Source organism: Nelusetta ayraudi, unplaced genomic scaffold, assembly GCF_046127955.1.
Source record: "Nelusetta ayraudi isolate G7.1 ecotype Tasmania unplaced genomic scaffold, CSIRO-AGI_Nayr_v1 ptg000075l, whole genome shotgun sequence".
Lineage (NCBI taxonomy): Eukaryota > Metazoa > Chordata > Actinopteri > Tetraodontiformes > Monacanthidae > Nelusetta > Nelusetta ayraudi.
In genome coordinates, this window is record NW_027466125.1 from 956,414 (window position 1) to 980,883 (window position 24,470).

Here is a 24,470-nt window from a genome sequence, read left to right on the forward strand (position 1 = left end):
GGTTGGGGTTATGGTAGGGGTTGGCAATGTGTTGCCACTATTGTTGTGTTAGGGGTCTCCAGAATTTATTTTTTCTCATATATATATATATATATATATATATATATATATGTATATATATGTATATATATATATATATATATATATATATATATATATATATACATATATTCTATTTTTTATCAATCAAATCTCGTGGTGGGCGACACGGTGGCGCAGTGGTTAGCGCTGCCGCCTCACAGCGAGAAGGTTGTGGGTTTGATTCCGGGGCCCGGGCCTGGGACCTTTCTGTGTGGTGTTTGCATGTTCTCCCTGTGTCTGCGTGGGTTCTCTGCGGGTTCTCCGGCTTCCTCACACACTCCACAAACATGCATGTGAGGTCAATTGAACATTCTAAATTGTCCGTAGGTGTGCATGTGAGTGTGAATGGTTGTTTGTCTCTATGTGGCCCTGCGATGAACTGGCGACTTGTCCAGGGTGTCACCCTGCCTTCGCCCTAAGACAGCTGGGAGAGGCTCCAGCAGACCCCCGTGACCCTGAATAGGAATAAGCGGGTATAGAAGATGAATGAATGAATGAAATCTCGTGGCACTGAGTGTCCTTGAAGTCGTCTTCTTATTAATTCCAATTGTCTCTGTCTTCAACATCAGAACTACCAGGCCACTTTACCAAGCATGATTAATTCAGTCACTGTAACCATACATTAAGCCTTTTTAGTGGGCAGAGGGGGAGAAGAAAGGCAGCGTGGCTCAGTGAAAGAGACTGTGGGAGAGTCAAAGAGACAAAGAAAGACAGGAACTCCCGCTCACAATCACGTCTCAAGATTTATCCTCTAGTTCACAAACACTAGCTTACTCAAATTCACTTTAGTGTTTAAAAGCACTTTGAGATATTCAATGTTTAAACTTTTTACATTGCCAAATTAGAAATCATTAAAATAACAACGATTTTTGTGACCAGGTGCAGACCAACTGGATTTCCTCTCCTCTACTTTTTGACAGAAGTGTTACGGGAGCCGTGTTGTGTGTATATGTTGGGGGTGTGTTCCTCTCCTGACTCCGTTCACCAGGTGGTTTCCTGACCATCGCCCAACTGCAACGTCATCAACGGGGGGAAATCATGGCTCCGCCCACCGGGTGATTCGCTGATCACCGCCCCCTGGGTCGTCATCGTCGGACGGAGTCCCCGGAAGTAATAAAGGCTGCCGTGCTCCCGAGCACTGTTAGCTCGTGTTTGTGCCAATTGTTCGCTAACTTCGTGTGTGAACACTCTGTTTTGTTGGGGAATTATCGGGCTCCTAGGTTTAGCTGTTTGTTTTCTTTGGGGCTTGTTCCAACAAGCTACTACCAGCTACTACAAAAGAAATTGAAATAATAAAATATTCATGATATTCGTGTTTCGTATCGCACCATTTATTTCAAAAGATGGCCCAATCCAGTTTTGCACTGCTGCATCCAAAATACAGTTCCTGTTATACGCCACTGCACACAACTAGCAACAATTTGCCACCACTGACAGCCTGAGCTGCAAGTGTCTTCCGCCAGAATGTCCCCGCGCTGGCGGTGACGGCGGCCGCCGCTGAAGCTAATGTCGAGAGCGAGCGGTTCATTGCTCCAGCAGCGCTAACAGGGGGGAAAAGGGCTCATTGGTCCTAATTGATGGACTCCTGATTAAAGTGGTTTCCACGTTGGCAGCCAGCATGTCACATCCTGTCTGACTTCTAATTGGCCGCCTCGGCTGACGCTCTCGCCACGGTCACAGATGTCGGCGTAGTGGGCGACTGAAGACACTGGAGCAAAGCGCTGAGGAGAGGCTGACTTACCGCCAAGTGATGGTCTGCTGCTAATTGAGGTGATGACGTCTTTTATTTACTGGGACTGGATTTACACTGTCGTCCAGCAGGCTGGAGTCACGGCTCAAGTGTTTTGGGTTTTTTAAATTATCATCTGAAAAAGTACTCCTAATCTGTACTTAAGTAAATGTATTGATACTTTAAAAAATAAATAAATAGCGTGGTGAAAGTCAGTAAGTGCTAATTCAACTCCTTTACTCAAGTAAAAGTAAGAAAGTTTAGGTTCTGAAATGCACTGAAGTAAAAAGTGTTTTTGCAACTAATCAAACAATATATATTGTGTATATATATATATATACATACATATATATATATATATTGAAGTACCCTAACAAAGTATTTGTACTTTGTTACTTCCCACCTCTGAGTTGTATTCAGGCAGGTTGTGTGAAGCAGAGCTCAGCTCAAAGCACAAGCCTCCAAATGTGTTTGTTTTTCCATTCTGGACTGACTTACAGTATGGGAAGCAGGCCAGAACATCCCTTCATCATAATAAGCACAAAAGAAAGAAGGCCATGTCATCCACTGCTCCCACATGCATCATATGGTTCTAAACAGACAGAATGCAAAAGGAAATTCAGGATTGACACAGACACCTGATGATGGGTGCAACTGCGGTGCTTCTTATTTATTTCTTTTCTTTTTATTACAGCACATTCTTTAGTCCTGCAGCTCAGTCCGACTGCCGGTTCTGCTCGGATGCCCAGAAATTGAAAATGGCAACGTCAGAAAGAGAAAAAAAAGAGGCCTGAGCCCCAAATCAGACTAGCGGTACATTTCAAAACGCAATTACAAGGCTTTTAACTTCCCCGGTTGCCCCCCCCGTGAATGGACTCGGTGGAATCATGCACATATTTTGGGGTTGGGGGTGGTGGTGGGGGGGGGTTCTGTTGGGTCCAAGTTTTTTGCAGCAGAGGAGAACGAGGTATGTAATTGCGGCGGCGGCGGCGGCAGGAGCAGCTGCAGCAGGACCAGACGGCGCCCCCTAATGACAGCCCTCACTGCAGCAGTAAAAGTGCTCAAAGTTCTGCAGGAGGACAGAAATGCAGGCGGAAAGGAAAAAAAGTGAAAGCGCCAAAATACACAGTACACCGGTGTCACCGACCAAAGCAGATGTTTATCAATGGAAATATGTTCCCGTGTCCTGCGTGTGGATTGCAGCCGTCACTGCAGCAGTCACATTCTAATGCTGAGGTTCCATCAGCCAGTGGCTGGGGAAAAAAACATCTACAAAGAAAAGTGAGATTTCATCTTGAGAGCTCACAAGCTTCCACCCACTGATTTCATCTCAACTGATTTTTCATTGGTGTCCCTCTAACGTGACAGACTTAGCTCGTCGTCTTTCATTGCATCAGGCGCGACGACTCGCTTGCTGGCGAGAATTCTTTTTTAGTTTGTTTTTTTTTTTGCCCCCCCCGCCCCCGAACTGTGTACAAAACGCTCACGGAGCGGAAACCAAGTGGGAAGCTGCAGCTGCACTCTCACGTTGCTTTACGTGGAATTACGAGAGACACTCCACAAATTAATCTGAGCCGACAGTTTACAACAAGGAAGCAAACAGAGAAGAGTGGCGTCGAGTGCAAATAGAAATGTTCTGGCATCCTTTCTTTTTTCTCCTTTCTTTTGCTTAAAGCTTTCAAAGGAGGGAGGGAGGGAGGGAGAGAGAGACGTCGCCAGAATCAGACGGGACGATCGATGACGTCACGCGATTCTCCACTTGGTTCAAAACGCAGCTCATTCCTCAGAGGCGCTGAGAGATTCTTCCTGATTTAAAGACTCGGTGGCAGGCGTCAGTGATTTGTCAGCCAGAAGGTGATTTGTGCCTCCGGGTGGCGCCGTCTGCAAAGGTTGCCCCCAAATGCCAACCAGTGGGAATTTTTACAAAGTAGCTGAATGCAGCTATTAAAAAAGAGAGGTAGCAGGATTTTTTTATTTTTTTATTTTTTTCCCTTTAGAATCTCTGCTGCTGGTCTGCAGCTTCCCTCTGTGAGTGCAGGGACGATCAAACCCTCCTCAATAGACTGTCTATTAACTCAAATCTGCCCGCTCGCCTGTAAATATGGATCCACTGTGATCTCAGCCAATCACTTCTCTCTCTAAAGCCACTCCCCCCCCGGTGTGAGACCAACTGGGAACGGCGCCGTCTCGACGAGGACGCCGGAAATCAAAGGCAACGTCAGGAGATCTTCTTCCCTTTGACATGAGGATTCGTTCTGTCCGCCTTCCTCTCCGTTTATTTAATTCAATCCATCGTCTTTGTCCCTGCTGGCCTTCATCCCCGCTGTGAGGTAGAGGAGCTGCAGCTTCATCCTGGCCTGCGGAGACAAAGACTGGAGGGGGAGGAGGGGGAGGAGGAGGAGACATGGATCACTGTATTAGAAGAACTGGATAGCAGATTGGCAATACGGATGGTCTTTTCCAGTGGCCACTTGAGGTACTTCAGCCAAAACCCCCCCAAAAAAAACATGTTAACCCAGGATGACCTTTGACCTGAAACACAGCTCATAATAAATCTTCCTAAAAGGCTTCCAAAAACATTGTAAAGACCAGAAAATCCCCAGAAAAGAGTTTCATGTTCCCAGGCATCGTGCGTGCTGGTGTGTGTTGGCTCATTCTGATTGGCTGATGCATCCTGATCAGTGTTGGTCAAATTACTTGGAAATTGTAATTAGTTACTAATTACTGATTACTTGTCCAAGAAAGCAATCCAGTTACTATACAAATTAATTCTTTTCAAAAGGAATTAGTTACTTTACTAGTTACTTTACTTAGTTACCAAGAACATGATGCACAAACTGAACACGACATAAAGCCTAATTACATTCTCTCTGTATATTCATATAAAATGGAATCAAAAACTTGTTTTATTAGTTTTCAATCTTTTAACTTCATGCACATTGCATCAGGCAAAAATGATATGAATAAATAGATTAAGTGCAACAGTCTGACTTGAAGAGAAAATTGTTCAACATTGTAACCCATTTTCTGCACATTCCACCATATTTTGATAACATAAATGGAGGTATGCTGCAAACGGCTTTCTCTGCGGCAGCTTGACGCCACTTTTAGGCGCTATTTTTTTTTCCCACCGAGCCGTCGGGACGGTTCAGAGACGAGCTTTCCTCGGTTCAGTGGCACGTCAGAGGCTGCGGTGGCCGCAGCGGTCGCATCGGTGGGGGGGAGCTGTGGGTTTATCGCCGAGTTTCACATTCCTGTGCCGGTTAGCCAGGTGTTTTTACCCAGTCGAATTCAAAGTAATGTACTCCCTTACTTTACTCATTACTCACGAAAGTAATCAGATTACAGTGTACACGTTACTTCTAAGGCATTACTGCCCATCGCTGGTCCTGATGCATCTTGGGAGTTGCAGAGGCACGGAGGAGGAGGTGGCAGGAGGTGCATCAGGAGGACTTACAGCAGGCAGCTCGGCCAGCTTGCTCAGCGTCTGCTTGTCCTCGACGCTCTGGTAGAGGTTGTGGTCCTCGCCGGGGTCGCTGGACACCATGTAGAGCTCGCGTGCGTGCACGTCCGTCACATTCACCTGGACGGGAGACAGGGAGTAAGCCAGGGGAAGTAAGTAAGAGCACAATGGGCTGCTGCTGCTGCTGCTGTTGCTGCTGCTGCTGCTGCTGCCTGATGACTCCGCCCACCTGGAAGGTGTTTGGGTCGAAGCCCAGCCACGAGGTGAAGCGGTAGTCCCAGCAGCGGATGGAGTAGCCCATGATCCGGATGTCCTTCAGGTCGGGCAGGTCCGAGTTCTCCTGGGAGGAAGGACGTGCGGCTGAGATTTAAAGGGCCGGTACGCAGGTTTGTCAGATATGAGGTGGAGTTTTTTCCTCTGGGGCAGACGGATGGTCTCCGTGGTTTTCAAGCCAAAAGGAAACATTCGCAGGTTGCTGATTTCAACCTAGTGAGGTGAGAGCTGTTGACTTCAGCTCAGTAGTTTTTAACTGGTGGAGTCTCAGGACCCACATTTTTCCTCACAATGAAGTCGCGACCCCAAATCTATTTCACAAAAATAAAAATGGTAGCCTACTTTCCATCATGCCTAGTAAACAAATTATTGAAATTAATGAATTGAATTATGTGTCCTGGAAAATAAATGGCCAACATTTTCTCTATAAATGTATATACATTTGAAAATTCTTTTTTTGTTTGTTTGTTTTTTTAAAAAGAAAAAAAAGAAAAAACAAAGAAAAAGGGAAGCTGGCCAGAACCCACTACCCACTTTTAGGTTGCGGCCCATCAGTTGAGAAACACTGCTTTAGATGATCATTAGGAATATGATCAGTTTCTTTCCAATTCATGAAGGCTGCCAAAAAACAATGAAACTTTGGCCCGGACAGAAGATGAGCATTAAACTCAGGGTGGATCAGCAGAAGGAACCTGTGGAGTGTCGGCAGGCCGAGGGTACTGGCTGAAGGACACGGCCTCTTCGTCCATGGTGTCCTCTCTCTCCCTGGACCGCACGGCGTAGGTCAGGTCCTCTCCTTCGGTGCAGAGTTCCGTCTGAGCAGCAGAGGGCGCAAATAAATAAGTCCCAGCGCCGACGCTACTGCTGAGTTCCGTGTGCAACAGCCAATACGACTGGTGTCTTTCGCTAGCACCTCTGTGGCAGGAAGCACAGCCTGAGGCTGGAGCCACATGCTAACGGTGCAGCTTGCTGACAAACAAATGTAGAGCACATAAATGGAAAATATTATTATTATCATTGTTATTATTACTAGAACAGTGGGCACATTGGGAATATCCTGACTTGTATTGGCAATGTTGTCATTTGCAGAAGACGAATATGAAAGTGTTACAAACACACCAGATGTTGCAGTCACCACAGCCATTCACCGTTAAATCTGAAACTGGGTAAATTCCTAAAAATGCAGCAGTTTGGTTTTTTTGTTTTTGTTTTGTTTTTTTATCTCACTGATTGTTCCGCACCTTCAGAGAGACGCGTGGACAATGTCTGGGCCTCCCGAGTCCAGCCAGGTGGGCGACGGTGGGAAACACATCCACCAGCTCCACCACATTCTTCACTACTCTGTAATCTGAAGTGGGGAAGGGAGGGGGGTATAGAGATAAGGGGGGGAGGGGGTGTCAGGCAATTAGCAAGGGGACGTCTTTTTCCTCTTCAGTTTCATCATCGTTGCCCCGTTTGCTCTAAAGCCCAGCGAATCTGAGCCAGCAGAATTTTTACGACGGTGGGTGAGGGGCGGCTCTCACCGTGGAGACTGAGCGGCGAGCGTCCGAACACGTCGACGAAGGGGAAGGTCGGCTCTCTCGCCGAACCGTGCGGCGTCGTCACACCGGGGTCGTAGATGATGAGCGGGACGCGCGTCGCCACATCAAAGTTGGAGTATTTGGCCCACTCGCCGTGCTCGCCCAACGACCACCCTGGAGGGAGAGAGGGAGAGGGAGAGAGAGAGAGAGAGAGAGAGAGAGAGAACAAAAACATGGTTGCATCCATTTCTCCTCTTATTATTCCTCTTATTCTTTCATTTAGCATTGTTTAACTGTTTTGAGCCCGAGTTGCATTGTAAGTGCATGAAAAGTGCACTTACAATGCAAAAGTCCCTGGTTTAAAACTATAATCTTGAGTACTTAATACAGTCAAGAAGAAGGATTCGCGCAAACCGTCTGTCATCAAAAGGAGAGAAAAGTCAAAGTTTGAGTGAAAAATCGGCGACGGCAAGAAAGTTGTGCAGCAACACTGCCATCTAGCGGCGAACCGCGGCACTGCATAATTTATTACAATCCTCCGCGTCTATTTCTAGGGAGTGTTGGCGAAAAAAAGAAAGAAAAAAAAAAAAAAGAAAGAAGAAGTCAGGTGGACTCAGCGGTTGGTACTGACCGTGGTCGGAGGTGAACACCACCACGGTGCTCTGGGCCAATCCCAGCTGGTCCAGGGCGGCCAGCAGACGCCCCACCTGGCTGTCCATGTACGACACGGCAGCGTAGTAATGCTGTCGTATGCGCAGCTGGAACGGAAGAACAGGGTCGGTTGCCACCAGGGTTGCTGCTCGGCTCAACTCGACACCGTCGGACCTCCTTCACCTCCGTCTTCGGCTCCTCACCTGGAAGTCTTTGGGAATCGGTCCATAGGGGAAGCTGACGTTGAGCCGCTGGACGTCCTCCCGCTTCCTCACGTCGGTCCAGGGGTTGTAGGCCACGGGGGGGAGCCCAGAGGGGACGTCTGGGTCGGGGGCCAGAGTCATTTTGTCCAAGGGGTAAAGGCTCAAGAACTCCTGTTGGAAAAAAGAAGGGGGGGACATTCAATGGGTCCCTAAACACCTCAACACTGGCGAAACTGTGAAAAAGGCTTGGTTTTCTGGGGACAGAATCATTTTAAATCTGACAGACGGGGATGATTGAGCAACAATAAGAAGACTGGCACATTTCTGTGGAAAGTAAATGATTAGGGATTTTAGCTTGAAAAAAAAAATTATTGCACGAATCTCAGCATTTGCTTTCAGATTTGTGTCGCTCAGAGTCGGTCAATCCTGCCGACTGACTCCAGTCACGTTTCATCAGAGCTGTGGCAGCGCTGCTGCTGCTGCTGCTGCTGCTGCTGCTGCTGCTGCTGCAATGACCATTGATGCGCAGGTTAGCTCAATGCAAGCAGTCACCGATCAGTGAGAAAACACTGCAGGGTTTTCCCGTTCAGTTTTTCTGTTTCACCAAATAAAACTTTCACAAATGATTAACCGTCCGCTTGGTCCTGCTGCGTGCAACGTGTCCGAAATGAAGTAAAAACTGACTTCAAGTCACAGACAGGCCTGGTGGTGTGAACAGATGGAGGGCAGGTGAGGCCAAGCATGGGAAAAGCTATATTATTTTCTGGGTTTCATTAATTTTGCTTACTTCAATTTTATTTCTATAATTGCATTTATGTATTAAGGAAGCCTTGTCAAATTTGCATATTCTAAATAATCTTTACTTTAAAAAAATGTCAGACATGTATACTGGATTTTCCAGCGTCAAACAAAATACATACAAAACAAATTAATTTTAAAAAATGCCGGCACGTTTCAATATTTCAAATGTTTCCCTTTGTGTGCAACTTAGTCCACCCATCAGATGTCGTACAGCAGAAATTGGAAAAAAAAAAAAAAAGATACAAGAAAGCATCAAACTTAGGGAAAAAAAGACTGGGAGGGCCAGTAGGAAATTCTAAACCTACACTATCACCCTGGCGAAGAGTGATTTTCTTGGAAAAAGCAACACAAAGAATCCGAAGGCAGCCGTTTTGAAAAAAACAGGAGCCACGCTGAGCGGCGCCGCACCTGCGGGATCCTGAAGGGGATGTGCGGTTTGTGGAAGCCCACGGCCAGGAAGAAGGGACCGGCGTCCCGGTGAGCCTGACGCTTCAGCAGCGCGATGGCCTCGTCCGTGCTCTCCATGTCGGGCAGCGTTCCCCCGGGCTGCTCCCACACGTTGACGCCACACAGCAGGTTGGCGTGGAGCCTGCCGTCCTCCCCCCGGCACACCTGCGCGATGCGTTCAGGGACATGCAGTTTAGTCTCTGGTCACATGGGTCGGGTCAAAAATAAAAAAAATTAAAACTTTTCACTACTGTCTAATATATATATATATATATATATATATATATATATAGATAGAGGAACATATGTCCTATGTTCCCTCACCTTTTTTTTCTCAAACCTGAAGGAGGCAGGATGGTAAGGAGTGGTGGACCAGCTGTAGGGGGCGTCGTCGCTGTAGTTGGAGGAAATGCCTGAAGAAAAAAATTAAAAAGCCGTCAGATCCTTCTAAATAAAGCAACACAAGCTTCTAGTCAGCCACTGTACTTGTCACAGACAAAACATTCCAGCTGAGGTCTTTCCATCACGTCTAGGGCTGAGAACCAAACTTCAAGCGAAACACTCCAATCCTGACGAATATCAAAAAATTAACTTCTTTGAGTGGCAAATTCCAACTCCAACATATCCAAGAAAGCAAATCAGGCTTGTTTGTCTGCAGGCTAATTTAGCCATTTGATATCCACATGTTAAGATCTGAAGTGGCTGCTGATTGGCTTTCTTTCACACTATAGAGACGTGGCCAAAAGACACCTTGGCAAATTTTGTTACGTTAGAATTCTAATAATAATTAGTGACGAGCCAAAGATTCCAAAATGGCTCCAGATCATTAAAGTGGATGAGAATAAAAGCAAAATGCAACATTTGTGTCACCTGATGGGAAAAACAAACCGGATTTGAAAGAAACCCTGATTTGAATAAGCGGTAAAATAAAAAATTAAAGATTTGGGCAGTCATGGCAACAATGTATCTTTGTTATTGTTAAAATTGGTTTTAAAACATCTGATGTAAAAAAAAAAAGAAGAAGTATTGCTCTGGTATCAAAACCACGGTATTGAAAATTGGCATCATACCGGGAAGTCTAGACTGGCACTCTGCCCTTCTCACTTCCTAATTTTGCTCCTCTGTCCAAAAATCCCACCTGTACAACACAATACAATACAAGACTATTTACCAAGTTCAGAGAGTTGCATCACCAACCTGGATGGAAGACCTTCCCCACAGACATGCTGTAGTAGCCGTTGGACTTGAAGTACTGCGGCATGGTGGTGTAGTTCCCCGACTGGACCCTCCAGTAGGAGTGGAAGTCGTAGACCCGGGTGGTGTCGGGCCGGCGGCTCGTCAACATGGACGTGCGACTGGGAGCGCACACGGCTTGCTGAGGGAAGGGTGGGGTTGGGAGGAGTTTAGGGAGGGGGGGGGGGGGGTCAGAGGGACATCTTCAGACCTGGGGGGTCCAACTAGCGGCCAATTCAAACAAACTATCACAGACCTGTGCGTACGCATGGAGGAAAACTTTGCCTTTGGACGCCAGCTGGTCGATGTTTGGAGATCTGACCGTCGGGTCGTCGTAGCAGCCCAGCGACGTCCGCAAATCATCGGCCACCATCAACAGGACATTTTTCCTCTCTGGGAGGAAAGCGTGAGTTCATAGCAGTCACTACTTCACAGTCCTCTCCGTTACTGAGGCCATGTGAGATTGAATGAATGAATGAATGAATGAATGAGTGAATGTGTCATTTAAAACGTGAGTAAAAGAAATATAAAAAAAAGTAACAAAAACAAATGAAGAAATGATGACACTTAAATCAGTCAAGAACAAATAAAAATAAATTTAACTTAACATGTCTGAAAAAGGGTAGGAAGAAGCATTTGCTTACTTAATCCTACTCCTTGTTCACATATTGATCCTCCTCATTTATTTCCCATATAACCTGTTTTTTTATTTTTGTTTTTTGTAGCGTCTATTATATTATCGATTAATTCATTAATTGTTAGCTGATTGACCTTATCGATCCATTAACGATTAATTGATAAGTGTCTCCTGAGAGCCTAAATTTCACAATGAAAAATGTTTAAGGGACACATTATTCAACCCTTAAATAATGTTGAGGGTCCAATGTGACACACTTCTACATTAGAGAACAGTAAAAACACCCCAAACATTTATACTCTGACTTAAAGTTGACTTCTAATGGGTCACATTTCAACTTTTGTTTTCTTTTTTTTTCTTTTTTTTTTAAAGCTGTTAAGTAACTTGTTCTAGGTATATTATGACCACCACAGTATCTACAGGTGAATTGCGCTTTCCTGCCACTATAATGTTATAATGATATTAATTACCCATGTAAAAAATGTTCAATCAATTGCGACTAATTTAGTTTAATTGAATCGATTAAATTCTTAATCAACAAATAATGGATTCATTATTAACATCCCTAGTCTACAGGCAAGAGTGCCTGAACGCAAACAAATCATTTTGATGCTCCAGCTTAATGCCTGTAGCCATGTTGTCACTGTAGCTGAAGCTGTCGAACATACTTTGCCATCAGCCAGGTGGGCTGAGTTCTAAGTCCTGGCCCGTCCTATGGAAAAATCCCATCAGCAAACTCCACATTGTAAAGTCCCAATTAAAATCCCATGTACTATTTTATCCTTAAATCCTTGAGTATTAACCATCCGTGTCTTGCAAAAGTGTGGATATGTAACAGAACAGCACTGACAACTACTTCCTTAGCTGCAAGCAGTAGCTCTTTATGTAAATAAAAATACTATTTGAGTGAATGACAGCACGTTTACTTTGACATATAAAAATAAATGTGTAAAAATATTTCCCATCCCATTGAATTACAAATGGTTCCAAGTGTGTAAACGTTATTCACTGGTCCTTCTAACTTTTCCCCAACTTTAACAGGTGACGGTTAAACCATCCCAACAATCCCCTCATGTTATTAAAGTGAATGATGGTCTTTCGTAATAAACATTTCTCCAATTACACTTGTGCACATGAGCACCCGTTGATCAGTAAATTATCCAGTACCTACTGACCCCTAAAGGTAACATGGGGCTCCGTTCTGCTGTGACTAATCACAAAAAAGACGGTCAAATGACAAATAATAATAATAATAATAATAATAATAATAATAATAATAATAATAATACATTTTATTTACATGTATTTGCTACAAAGCAAGTAAAAATGAATGTCATAGCTAGCCATAGCTCCCTGGCAAGCTCAAGAGAGGGAGGGAAAGATGGTGCTCCACCAGCTGATTTCAAGTAAAAACCTGTACCTATGTCCTTTGAAAGTCATAAATGATTATATAATTATTTAAAAGAAAAACCAGAATAAACGGTGCGTGCTATAGTTAAAAAAAAATAAATGAATAAAAGACTCATTTTATAGAGCGTAGTTGACGCTCACCCACCCAACATCTTTTACTGCCCCCCCCCTCCACCCTCCTAATCAGAGCAGTCTAGAACCGCCCCTGCGGCTCTTGAAAACTTCAGCTGCGATATTAGAAACTGTCACGCTAGGGTTGTTTAACGCGGAAAAACACATTTCTCAGTACGCTATTACGTAATATTTACGTTCGAGAGAAAAAAAAAAGGACTCCCGATAATCCCCGCTGCCTTCACTGATCCTCGCAGCGCCAACAGACAGACAGACAGACAAACAAACAAGGCTCCATTCAGCGAGTCAATCAAATTAGAGCCACTCGACTGCGGCTCTGAACAACCGAAACAACTTCACACAGCCGCTCATTAGCCGCACACACGAGCTATTAGAGGGAATTTAGCGAAACCAACTATGAGATAAACGCCGAGATGTTACGTGACAGGAATCATCGAGTGTCGTCGAAAGAATTAAACGCGTAAACAAACGAGACACCACAAGTCAATACACAAGATTAAAATATGTCTGGATGGAATAAATAAATGTATTGGGGAGAAATTTAAGCGAAGACACCGTGACAGATGACAGCTTTAACATTTCCACCTTCATCGAGCTTCTTATTTTTGTTGCTAATGTTTTACTGATGCGAACTCATGCTAGGTTGGTGCTATTTACAACCCAAACTCCACAACATCGCCACTAATTTGACAACAATAAAAGACGCTGAAAACGTTTTAACGAAGGTGAGAAAGTTTGCTTTTCCTGATCGTCCACTAAACTCTACCTTTGGTTCTGCCGACAGCCAGGGTCGGTGAGGGGAGAACCAGGAGGAGGATCCACAGCCGGACACCAGTGGGCATTTCTGCTGGACCCTCAGGTAGCAGCACGTTCAGGTGAAACCAATTCGATACGAAGAGTAAAGCTGCACGAAGCCTTGATTTTTTTTGTTTTTTTTGTTTTTTTTTAAACTTCCTGGTAGTCGTGACGTCATCCATAGACCCTTCCCCGATTGGCCAACCACTAAAGTTAACCCCCTCACCGAATGGCGCGTCCATGTAGCGTTCATCATCCACAGAGCATTTTATTTTCGTAAGAGAAGTCGCTTGTTGAAAAAAAAATGTGTAATTATTGCTCGCATTTTAAAACGTGTAAAAAGGAACATTAAAATATTAGTGAGTACTAGACATATATGTATACAGATAGATAGATAGATAGTTAGATAGATAGATAGATAGATAAAGTGTGTGGCCACCACATCCACGTCTGTTCAAATCAAAATCAAATCAACTTCAATCAAAAAGTGAAGCAAGCAGAGCCTCCACACTCTAACAGAGTTTAATGAAAGGACAGGGGCACACAATGTGAACTTTTGAGAGAATAAAAAGCAGGAGACACATTAGATAAAGACAGAAATTTTTATTTACTTTGTTTGTTCTTTCCACTGCACATTGTATGTACAAGCCCAAGAAGGCAATAGAAAATAAAACAAAATAGGTAACACATTTAAAGTTATTGTGAGAGAGACAGAGTGAATATGCACAAAGAGATTTTCAGCCACAAAGGTTTTCTTACATCATCTCCATTTCATTTACACGGAAAAAGCTTTGACGATCCAGAATAATGAGGGGCTGAAAACAAACTAAAAACCCACAGGTGATCGTTTTAAGTTAATGTTTTTGATCTGTGGTTATGGATTTAAATATGCATTTAAAAAAAAACACCAAAATTAAAAAATTGCTTAGACTGACTGACTGACCACCTGGAAATTGTTGGAAACGCGTGATGTTTAACATCGGTGGACGATGATACAGGAAATACATGTGTCTGAGGGTCACCAATCACCAAAACAACTCCAGCTGCAGCAAATTCTTCTCATTTCTCTCAGCTGTGCTTGGATGTTGATGGCAGTCATTTCCAGATCCATTCCAACTGGAGCTTCGCTCCACCGCTGCTCCCAAATATAATGACTTTGAGAGTGAAAAAAGGGGGCAAAGCCTTTTCCTTCTCCTGCTTCACCTGGCCACATTCCAACAAGTAAAGTGTTGTTTTCTTGAAATATAGGCTCCTTTGTTGACCTCCAGAAATGTTTAATGTTTAGTGACATAAAGCTTTGATATATATATATATATATATATATATATATATATATATACACACATATATACATACATATGTATACATATATATACACACATATGTATACACATATATATATATATGTATATATATATATATATATATATATATATATACACACATATATACACATACATATACATATATATATATATATATATATATATATATATATATATATATACACACATATATGTATATATATATATATATATATATATATATATATATATACACACATATATACTTACGAGTGTAAGATTACAAATGTTTTCCTCTCCATCAGGCACATTATTGAACTAAAAGTGTCAGAAAATATCACCCTGTCGCTTTTAAAAAAAAAAAAAAAAACATGAATATCTCCAACATGGGGACTTAAAGGAAGAGTTTTTAACTTTAGCTCTGTACCAAATCCCGAGACACAAAGCCCACGGGGGCGGAATCCAGCCGCTGAGACAGGTCACAGCGACTCTTTATGTGCAAATGCGTTCTGGTGGGTGGGCGGAGCCACACTTGAGCAACCAGGTGGCTCGGATCGTCTGGGACGACCCCCGAGGCCCTCACTGCACGATCTGGGGCATCTCGCTCCAGGCTTTGGCCTTCTTTTTGGCCAGGGCCATCCAGGGTGGCTCGTCCTGGGGCAGCGCTGCGGTAGGAGGGGAAGGCAGGCCCCGCTGGGAGGACGGAGTCTGGCTGGGAGGTAGCCCTGCCCCCCTCGGCGAGGGGAGCTGAGGAGGGGACGCGGGCGTCCTGGGCGAGACGGCGGGCTTGGGGAGCGACGATGGGCTCGCGCACGGGGGAGATTTCTGGCCGACAGGGGCGGCAGTGGGCGGGAACCTCTGGGCGGAGGTCAGAGGGGGTCTGGCGGCAGAGAGCTGGGAGGGCTTGGGAGGGACGGGGCAAGGCAGCGACTTAGGAGGGTGGTACGGCAGCGGAGCCAGAGGGGACAACGGCCTCCTGCTCTCCTCCGCTGCCTCTGGAGGTCTGCTGGCCTCCGGCTGGATCACTGGAGGACGAATCAGAAACAACAAAAAAAAACGTTAGATATAGAGCGGTGTCAAGACGCTCGATTGCAGTAGCACATATTGGCCAGATGGGGGCAGTAGTGCATAATCTGAAAGCGGCTAATGAGCGAATAAATTGCTCACGTCACAGCAAACAGGCCTCAGAAAATAGAGCCACCATGACCATATTTTTGATATCCAAAATTTAAAACATGTTTTTTATTCAAATTGAAAAAGTGAAGAAAAAGAAAAAGAGAAAAGTTCCTTTTCATTCCACTTCAAGGACAAGTTGCTGTTAATGTTGAAGGGGACGTGTGTTTGAAATTGGCTGAATGCAATAATCAGTATGTGTGTGTGTGTGTGTGTGTGTGTGTTTGTGTGTGTGTGTGAGTGTGCGCGTGTGTGCGTGCGTGCGTGAGTGCGTGCCAGCGCGCACACACTCTCTGACCTTTGCTGCTGGACTCAGCTGTCTCTTTGCTTTTCTCCCTACTGGCAGCCGAGGCGACGTACGATGGGACCGAGCTCTTCTTCTCCTGCTCCTCCTGAGAGCCAACCACAGAACAGGTCAGATGAGCGTTATTCACAGCGAGAGGCCTTGATGAACGCCTTAAAATAAATCCCGACGGCTGATTGGAGGGAAGACGACACGCTGCAGCAGCAAAGTGCACATTAGCAGCTAGCTTGGAACTATTGGAGAAGCAAGCCAGAGTCGTTTCTCTTCTTCCTCTTCCTCTTTCATCCCTGCCATCATGTCAGTCAAGGTAATTAGTGGATTAATTCCCCTCCTCTTAAAGGTTAGGTGTGTAAAATTTGGACATTTTGAGAAGAAACAACAAGAAGTGGTTACATTCTAAATGGCAGCGTTCACCATCTTGCCCTCCCTCTCCTGAGCTTGCCAGTGAACTATGGTGGCCTATGACATTCATTTTTTATTTTGTTTTTTTACTTTTTTTGAAGCAAATAAATGTAAATAAAATGTATTATTGTTATTATTATTATTAGTGATTTCATGGTCTCTTTTGTGATTAGTCACAGCAGAACGGAGCCCCATGTTACCTTCTTGTTGGTGGCCTCCTCTAATGAGTTCTCCTTGTAGATCTTCTGCTTCTGTTTGGCCACAGAGATCCAGCTGGGAGACTCGGACCCAGCAGGAGCACAGCGGACTGCAGGCGGATCTGCATCACCAACACACACACACACACAAACCGTCACACCACAAGGGGGCAGCAGTGTCTACTTCAGGACAAGATAATGGGTGTGTATGCGCGCTCACCTGACACCCGCTTGCTTTTCCCCGCAGCGTCTCCCTGCAGGTCTGGCTTTTTAGGGAGGGCGGGCTTGCTAACAATTGGCTGACTGACGGAAGGCTTCGCACTGATTGGCTGAGGCGACTCGACTTTACTGCTGGTCGCTGGAGCCGCCGGTGACTTGACGAGAGGCTTTTCAAAAGACACAACATGAAGGATTCATTCATTTATAATTTGTCACCAAAAGGGGGGACAAAATGCGCTCATTGACGACTGACTGTCAGTTGGCCACTAGGTGGCGGTCGAGGAAGAACTTTTGGTAGCGAGCTAATGGCTAACAGGGAGCAGAGCCACATTCTGCTTTTTTTTTAACGGACCGCATGAATCTGGATGAACCTCAGTTTTGCCTCTTCAGTCTGGAACGTTTGAATGTATCATTAAAGTGAAGTCACCTCATGTTTAGAACGATATACGTAACAAGAGTGCAACGTTGTTGCCCTGCGAGGGATTTTTTTTTCAGGGGCTGAAACCAGATAAAAAAAAAAAAGAAAATGGCACAAAACCTACAAAATAACTGATGTGGTACCAAAGTGAAGTTGAAACAAGTCACTGATCACAAACACTGTGTAATTAAATCATTATTACAAATCCATCGCTTGAATTGATGGAATCTGCCTGCTGCCCCGCGACGCCTGTTGATTTGCTTTTGCTTCTCGTCGTCCTCTCGTCCTCACCTCGCCGCTCTCCTCCTCCGAGCTGAATCGCTGCAGGACCGACGTCTTCCTCAGCTTCACTCCGAAGGGATTGTCGGGGTTCCCCTCCACCACGACGGAGGGATCTGTTGCTGGCAAAGAGAGAGGAGTTTCAGATGAGCTGAAACTGCTGAACAATTGGAAGAAGAAAAAAAAACAGCGATGTTGACATTACACACTAAGCCTATTTTTTTTATTTTTTTATTCAAGACTCTGGAGGAGCAGCGAGAAAACTCAGAATGTTTAGCCTTCTTAAAAAACAATGCTGTGCTTTGGCTTACAGCTTTGCTTTGGATTTGATTTGGAAGGAGATAAAAAAAGTAACTTTACAGACGGCAGACAGTCACCTGACCTGGATTGTAAACCGTTTCTGTGTATATGAGAGACATAAGCATCGCTTTGTGACATCAGAAAGAGCTGTTTGTTTTGTTCTTTTCTGCTGTGAGTACCACATTGTGTGAAAAGTCAGAGGGCAAAAAAGAAAAACATGCACTCTACTGATGACTACTCAGGGCAAATTTAAGACTTCAAGACCCATTTTACCTTCTGTGGCTGCAGTAACTGGGGGCGGAGCTTTAGTGGGAGGAGGCTGTGACATCACACCACCCGCTGGTCCACCAGGGACGGCCCCCTCCGGTTCAACATTGGCTCCGCCCTCTGACTCTGTGTTCACATCGTGCTGGATGGTCGCTACGACCTCCTCCTTCACCTCCTCCTCCACACCATCAGGGGGAGTCAAACCCTCCTTGGCTTCTCCCTCTGCAGACAGTGACCTCTGCCAGGCGGGGGCGATGGTGAAGCGGACTTTGCTCTGAGCCGGGCGGCTGATCAGCTGCTCGGCTGCTTCGTCCGACCCAGCGGGTCTTTCTTCTTCCACTTCAGCTTGTTTTTCTTCTTCTCCTCCTCCTTCTCCTCCTTCTCCTTCTCCTCCTCCTCCTCCTCCTCCTCCAGCGATTTCTGCCTGCTCCTCTGTCTCTGTTGGATGGGCTGCAGTCGGAGACTGCTGGAAGAAAGCTCCGCCCTTATCTGCGCTGGGGGAGATGAGGTTGATTTGCAGGGTGGCCGTCCTGGTCTTACTGGGACTGGTGGCTCCGCCCACTTCTGAGGGAAGCTCTTGATTGGACTCCAGCAGAGTCAGTGACGGAGGCCTGATAGGAACATCACTCAACTTCGTGTCGCACTTTTCAACCAGCTCTTCCTGCTCAACCTCTTCTTCTTCTTTTTCTTCTTCTCCTGCTCGGTCGGCTCCACCTTCCTCCTCTCTGACCAACTGCTCTTCCACCCGCTCCTCTATCACTCCAGTCTTCTCCTGCTCCTCCTGCTCCTCCTCCACCTCCACCTCCACCTCCTCCTCTTCAAAGCTCCGGCTGGAAACTTCTCCAAGTGGATCAGGTTCCTGATTGGCCGGCTCTGCAGAGGCGGCACCATTGTCAGCAGAGAGGTGTTCTGAGGAAAGACCTCCGACCTCGTCTTCCTCCAGCTGTGCTGTGCTTGTTTCAATCTCCTTGCCATCAGCCCGAGGAGCTGGAGCTGGAGCTGGAGCTGGAGCAGCAGCAGCAGATGGAGGAGGTTCCTCCATCATCTCCTCTTCACCGTCCTTCTCCTCATCTTCCTCCTCTTCTCTCTCTGTGGCTTCTTTGGCCTCCTCCTCTTCCGAAGCCCCGCCCTCTTCTTCTTCTTCATCATCATCCACTTCTTCTGCTGGCTCCTTCTCCACCTCTGTCACCTCCTCCCCGTAGCTTTCTTCCTCTTCTGCGGCTCTCTTTTTGTTCTCCAGCTGGACTTCAGCGTTCACCGCCAGCACGTCACTTTCTTCCTCTGGTTGGTTTGTTTCCTTAGTCTCTCCGTCCTCAGTCAGCTGTGAAAAAAAAAACAGGAAATAAGAGGAGAGGTTGAAACAAGGTCAGTGAATCTTCTACAGGCTCGTTTAGTCACTTTTTAGTGATGCTTGTGGATTTACTGGACATGATCAAATGTAACATTCACAGATATGCTGTGTGCCAAACTGCACACTTCCTTCAGGTTAAAAAAAAAAAAGTGATAACCTCAAATAAATCACTTTGCACATTGCAAACTGACAGTAAAGACAGTATTATAAAGAGAAAAAACATTTGATGTATTTCATACAAGCCCTAGCTAGGAGGCTAACAGATGCTACTCCACTTCTTCCACTAACAAATCAAAGGAAGCTTGTTTGCTAGTTGCACTCTCAGTCGGTGGGGCACTACGTATGTGGGCATGAAAGCATTTTTGCACACTTGTTAGTGTGAACAGACTTTGAAGTGTCCGGATTAAGTCGTGTTGAAACACATTCGTGTTTTTTTTTTTTTAAAACAGTTTTTAAAATCTAACACGCTAATCCAAACGGCTCAGAGTCGTGACAGAGATACATACATCACATTGACTGGAATGTTCCGCCACAGGCTCCTCTTCCTCCACTTTAACATTTTCCTCTTCTTCAGGGGCTCTTGTGCTCAGAGTGTTGACTTCCTCCTCCTCCTCCTCCTCCTCCTTCTCCTCCTTCTCCTCCTTCTCAGCGGTCTGACTTGACAAGGGGCAGCTGTCTGGAGCAGCCTGATAGTTGACAGGCTCTTCCGCCTCTTCATCCTCTTCCATCACTTCCTGGTTTTCTTCTTCTGCACCCATGGCTTCCCTCGCCTCCACTTCCTCCTTCACCTCCAGGACAACATCCTCACTCTCGACACCCAGCGAGCGGGACTCCAGTGGTGTTTTAAGGGAGCTCAGCACCTCCTGCAGGAAGGACGTCTCCTCTCCTCTGTCTGGCTTCTCCTTCTCCTCTGCTTCCCCTGCGTCCTTCTCCTCCTCCTCCTCCTTCTCCTCCTCCATCTGCTCCTCCTCCTCCACCTCCACTGCAGCTGCTGCAGGGCCGACGCTGGAGGAGCCCAGCCATGCTCCTCTCGGACCAGCAGGGGGCTCTGGCGTCACTCTGTGGGCAGATATGAAGCAGTTAGAAGAATGTGAGAAGCCGGCAGGAGGGAGGAGGGAGGAGTGAAGAGGAAGTGATGAGTTGTCACCTGGGACTGTCGGCAGAAGACGGTCTGGAGCTGCTTCCTGGTGAGGCTGGTGGGACGTCCTCTGAGAGACGAGGCTGAGGACAGGAAGTGTCTGTGGCTGGAGAGGCTTCCTGTCCTGGGTTCACCTCCTCCTCCTCCTCCTCCTCCTCCACCTCCTCTTCCTCCTCCTCATCATCTCTCAAGAGGGAATCCCCCAGTGTTTTCTTAAACTCCTCCTCATCTGCCTCTTCCTTGTTATCTTCTTTTCCATCTGCTTCTACTTGTGGTTTCGGCTCATGATCCTTGACACCTGGAGAGCAGAGATGAGTGTGGCGGGGGGGGGGACAATGGTCAGAGCTCACTGCAGCGTCAGCTACGACATTAACTGGATGCTACTTTAAATGTGCTCCTGATTATACAACTGTCACACCAACCACTTGCAATAATACTACATTTATGTTAATACTTAGGAGTCGGCTGTGAGATGCAATGTGAAAAAACAAAAAGATGACAAGGATTTTTTTGGAGCGATTCACGATTAAAACCACAAGTTCAGAATATCTGTCATTTATTTTATTTTTGCTGTTTCCACTTGCAACAGAAGATATTGGGACTGGTGGAATTGCAGCTCACCTTCTGCCGTCTCCTGCCTCTCCTGCGGTGCTTCTGCTGCGGAGGAGTCCAGCGTCGTCTCCTCCACCGAGTCGCGCTCTGCTTTCATCTCCAGCTTCTGGCAACGCAACACCAGGACAAGAACAACGAGTCTCAGTCAAGGACATGAGCGTAATACTCAACATGTATTTGGATCCACCAGAGGGCACACGCGTGTTAGCGTTAGTCTAAACATGGCCACTAAAAAACTGTATTGACCCACCCACGGAAACTTTGGAGTGAATTTTATAGAAAAAAAAATTCAACAATATTTCACACTGCAGTAACATCTTACATAGTATTTGCCTCATTTTCGTATGAATTTATGTATATGTGAAACAAATGAATGAAATTAAATTCATCAATCAGACACTTGTGTGTTTTGTCTTTTTTGCAGCCAGTAGTGAACCACTGAAGAGTTCAAAAGTTGAGAGAAAGTCAACTGAAGTTCACCTGTGAAGATCACCGAGGCAATTTCTCTGCAATGTTTGACCCTAAATCTGCTGAGTCGCGCGAGACGGCGACTATCATGACAACAGGGGAGCGAGCGGATAAAAAGCTGGTGGCCGGTAAGAGCGGCTCTCACGCTGATAGGCTTCCTCCTGTGGCAGGCTTTGCTCCTCAGACCTCGTTTGTGTTTGGCAGCCGAGTTGTCCAGGCAGGCGAAGGGGCTGGCGGGCTGGCTGAAGTCCCCGGGAACCACCACCAGGGGGCTCACGGCCCTGCTGGAGGGCCCGCAGGACTGTTGGGAGGGAGGACACACACACACACACACACACACACACACACACACACACACACACACACACACACACACACAGAGTTTCACTGGACAGTCACATAAATAAGTCATTAACAGAGGAAATACCCCCGCGGACGTTTTGGAGGGAGAGCACATGTGACGGCTCTCAGTGTCTCTAGTGCGAGAGGTGGGGGGGGGGCAGACTTGTAGCACTGACCGAAATGCTTCAAATCTACTGAATATTGAAAAATTCATCATCTTTTCGGTGACAAATTCCGATTTATATTCAAGAAAGCAAATCCGACCTGTTGGTCTGCGCGCCAGTCACAATCATTGCATAGGGATGCACCTCTTTGTACCGATACTGGGGTTGAGTACTCTACTTGCACTCGTAAAAAGTTGGATATGTATGCAAATGACAATTCTGTTAAATTTGTGTTTGTACTGCAGTGAAACAAGTTCTAGAAAAACATGTTGAGGAATGTTGTTCAAATAACAGAACATCTGAGGAAAAAGGAAAATATCAAAGAACTTCTGCCATGTGCAATGGCCTTATCAAGTACTGGTACCGCTACTACACTACTGTAAAAAAAAAAAAAAAAAAAAAAAAAGGGACTGGATTTGGAGGAAAATCCTGATTTCAATCACCAATAAAATGGCAAATTAAAAGTTTTGTGCCGTAGCAACGACAGAGTACTTTTTTGTCGTTGCTGTGATTCACATTAGTTTCAGCGTCGCAGCCGAGGTATTGAAATTGGCATTGGATCAAAAACATTGGGAATGGAACCCAGCCCTGCTCCCACCGCAGACACATCATCACTGCTGCACTCAGTGTCGGCCGGGGGAGACAAAGAGAGTCTGTGACTGCTGATAAACGCTCGATTCTTGAGTGGAGCGATAAAGAAGCAGCCGCAGAGGAAACAGTGGTCGAGCGAGTGAGTAAGACCGACAGGGAGAAGGGAGAGGGAGAGGGAGAGGGGAGACAGGGAGAGAGGGAGGGAGAGAGAGAGAGAGAGAGAGAGAGAGAGAGAGAGAGAGAGAGAGAGAGAGAGAGAGAGAGAGAGAGGGAGGGAGAGAGAGAGAGAGAGAGAGGAGCAGGCTGAGTCAATATTATCTCCCATTATCTTCCTCAGCAACACTTTGACTGTCGTCCTGCAGCAGCAACATTGTCTCTCCTCCTCAGCTGGATTCTCTCCACTTCTAATGATCCTCATCATCCTCATCATCTTCGTCCCCAAGGAGAGACACACACGCCAACACAATGCACTCAAACATTGAGACACACTTTCTTTCCACACTCACGCTGGAGTTAATTGAAGCGGCAACAGCGACACTTTTGGCCCCCGCACGCTTCTATTTTTAGCCTTAAAGAACCTCTTTGTTTTTTTATATCCATGCACAGACGAGCAGACGTTTCCTCTGAAGGTTCTCCTCCACGCTTTGGCAAAGATCTCAGCAGCAAACCGGGACTTTGTTTTGGTGCGGTGACGCAGAGACAAAGGTCACACAGCTATCTACTAACTAACTATCAGCTGCAATGAAGGCGAGATTAAATTCAGGGTCGTCTGATAGGCGGTGTGTGTGTGTGTGTGTGTGTGTGCTTCCAGGTAAGGGAAACAACGTGAAAGAAATATTCTAGCTTCTGGCCGCTGCTATTCGCTCGGCAGCTGTTCGCAATTCTTCCACTGCAATGCAGCGAGACTTCTTCATCTTCATCTTCATCTTCATCCTTCTCTCAAGGCCCAACCATACTCAGAAAAACTACACATTGTTACGTTATTCTCCATAGTCCGATCATATAATAGCCACTTGGTTGCGCTGCTTCCATTGTCAGATATTACGTTTTTTTATCCAATCATATTGCAGCTAGCTTGTGTGTCGTCAGGGTCCATGAAATCTGCCGCAGGCCTGCAGAACCGACACAGCCGGCTCCAGTCCGCTGTCAGCAAGCGAACGGACCTCAGTCAGTTGCCGCAGTCAAATCAGAGCTCGGGTCTGCGATGCCAAGTCCGGCTCGCTGGGGGGGCCAACACGCTCACCTGTTTGATAACTTAACAGTTCAATGATCTGTTTTGTTATCGTCTCGTTGGTCTCATGCACGTCAGCGACGATGATGCAGCTTACTGGACAGGTTGGGACAGTTTAAGCTGCTGTTGGTGAGAAATCTCTTAACGTCAGCGGCCTCAGTTGCCTCTATGGAGGTGACGTAGGACGCAAGTGTGATTCTCTATGTGTTCTCTTGCCATATTGAGGGTAATATGAGATGTATTCATTTAGTCTGGGCTAAATACAATGTGACTGGCGGCCTAAAGGTGAAACGCACGGCACCGCCACTGCTCTGGAGTGGGCGCGTCCTTGCGGC

The 24,470-nt window shown here is 46.0% G+C and overlaps 2 protein-coding genes across 20 annotated transcripts in view; both read right to left on the reverse strand.

The window, feature by feature from the left end:
• Nucleotides 1-2,428: 2,428 nt before the first annotated feature.
• ids (iduronate 2-sulfatase) lies at nt 2,429-13,500 on the reverse strand. Its single transcript, XM_076043422.1, has 13 exons — nt 13,347-13,500; nt 10,658-10,794; nt 10,366-10,543; nt 9,493-9,581; nt 9,130-9,333; nt 7,921-8,091; nt 7,698-7,824; nt 7,070-7,240; nt 6,788-6,894; nt 6,239-6,361; nt 5,503-5,613; nt 5,268-5,393; nt 2,429-4,182 (listed from the first exon to the last, which is right to left on the reverse strand). Exons 1-13 carry the CDS (start codon nt 13,420-13,422, stop codon nt 4,090-4,092), a joined length of 1,713 nt encoding a protein of 570 aa, XP_075899537.1. The 5' UTR covers nt 13,423-13,500; the 3' UTR covers nt 2,429-4,089.
• A 458-nt stretch (nt 13,501-13,958) lies between these two features.
• LOC142899687 (uncharacterized) overlaps nt 13,959-24,470 on the reverse strand; it is a 40,081-nt gene continuing 29,569 nt past the window's right edge. For 18 of the 19 annotated variants that reach the window (XM_076043400.1, XM_076043412.1, XM_076043413.1 and 15 more), the window contains 10 exons: nt 21,953-22,108; nt 21,349-21,445; nt 20,737-21,025; nt 20,096-20,648; nt 18,245-19,559; nt 17,684-17,793; nt 16,976-17,141; nt 16,759-16,877; nt 16,151-16,244; nt 13,959-15,704 (listed from right to left, as the gene is read on the reverse strand). In XM_076043400.1, the coding sequence (XP_075899515.1) occupies nt 15,259-15,704; nt 16,151-16,244; nt 16,759-16,877; nt 16,976-17,141; nt 17,684-17,793; nt 18,245-19,559; nt 20,096-20,648; nt 20,737-21,025; nt 21,349-21,445; nt 21,953-22,108 (3,345 nt within the window). In that variant the 3' untranslated portion in view covers nt 13,959-15,258. The remainder of the gene's footprint in view (nt 15,705-16,150; nt 16,245-16,758; nt 16,878-16,975; nt 17,142-17,683; nt 17,794-18,244; nt 19,560-20,095; nt 20,649-20,736; nt 21,026-21,348; nt 21,446-21,952; nt 22,109-24,470) is intronic. The other variant, XM_076043401.1, reaches the window with a different exon arrangement.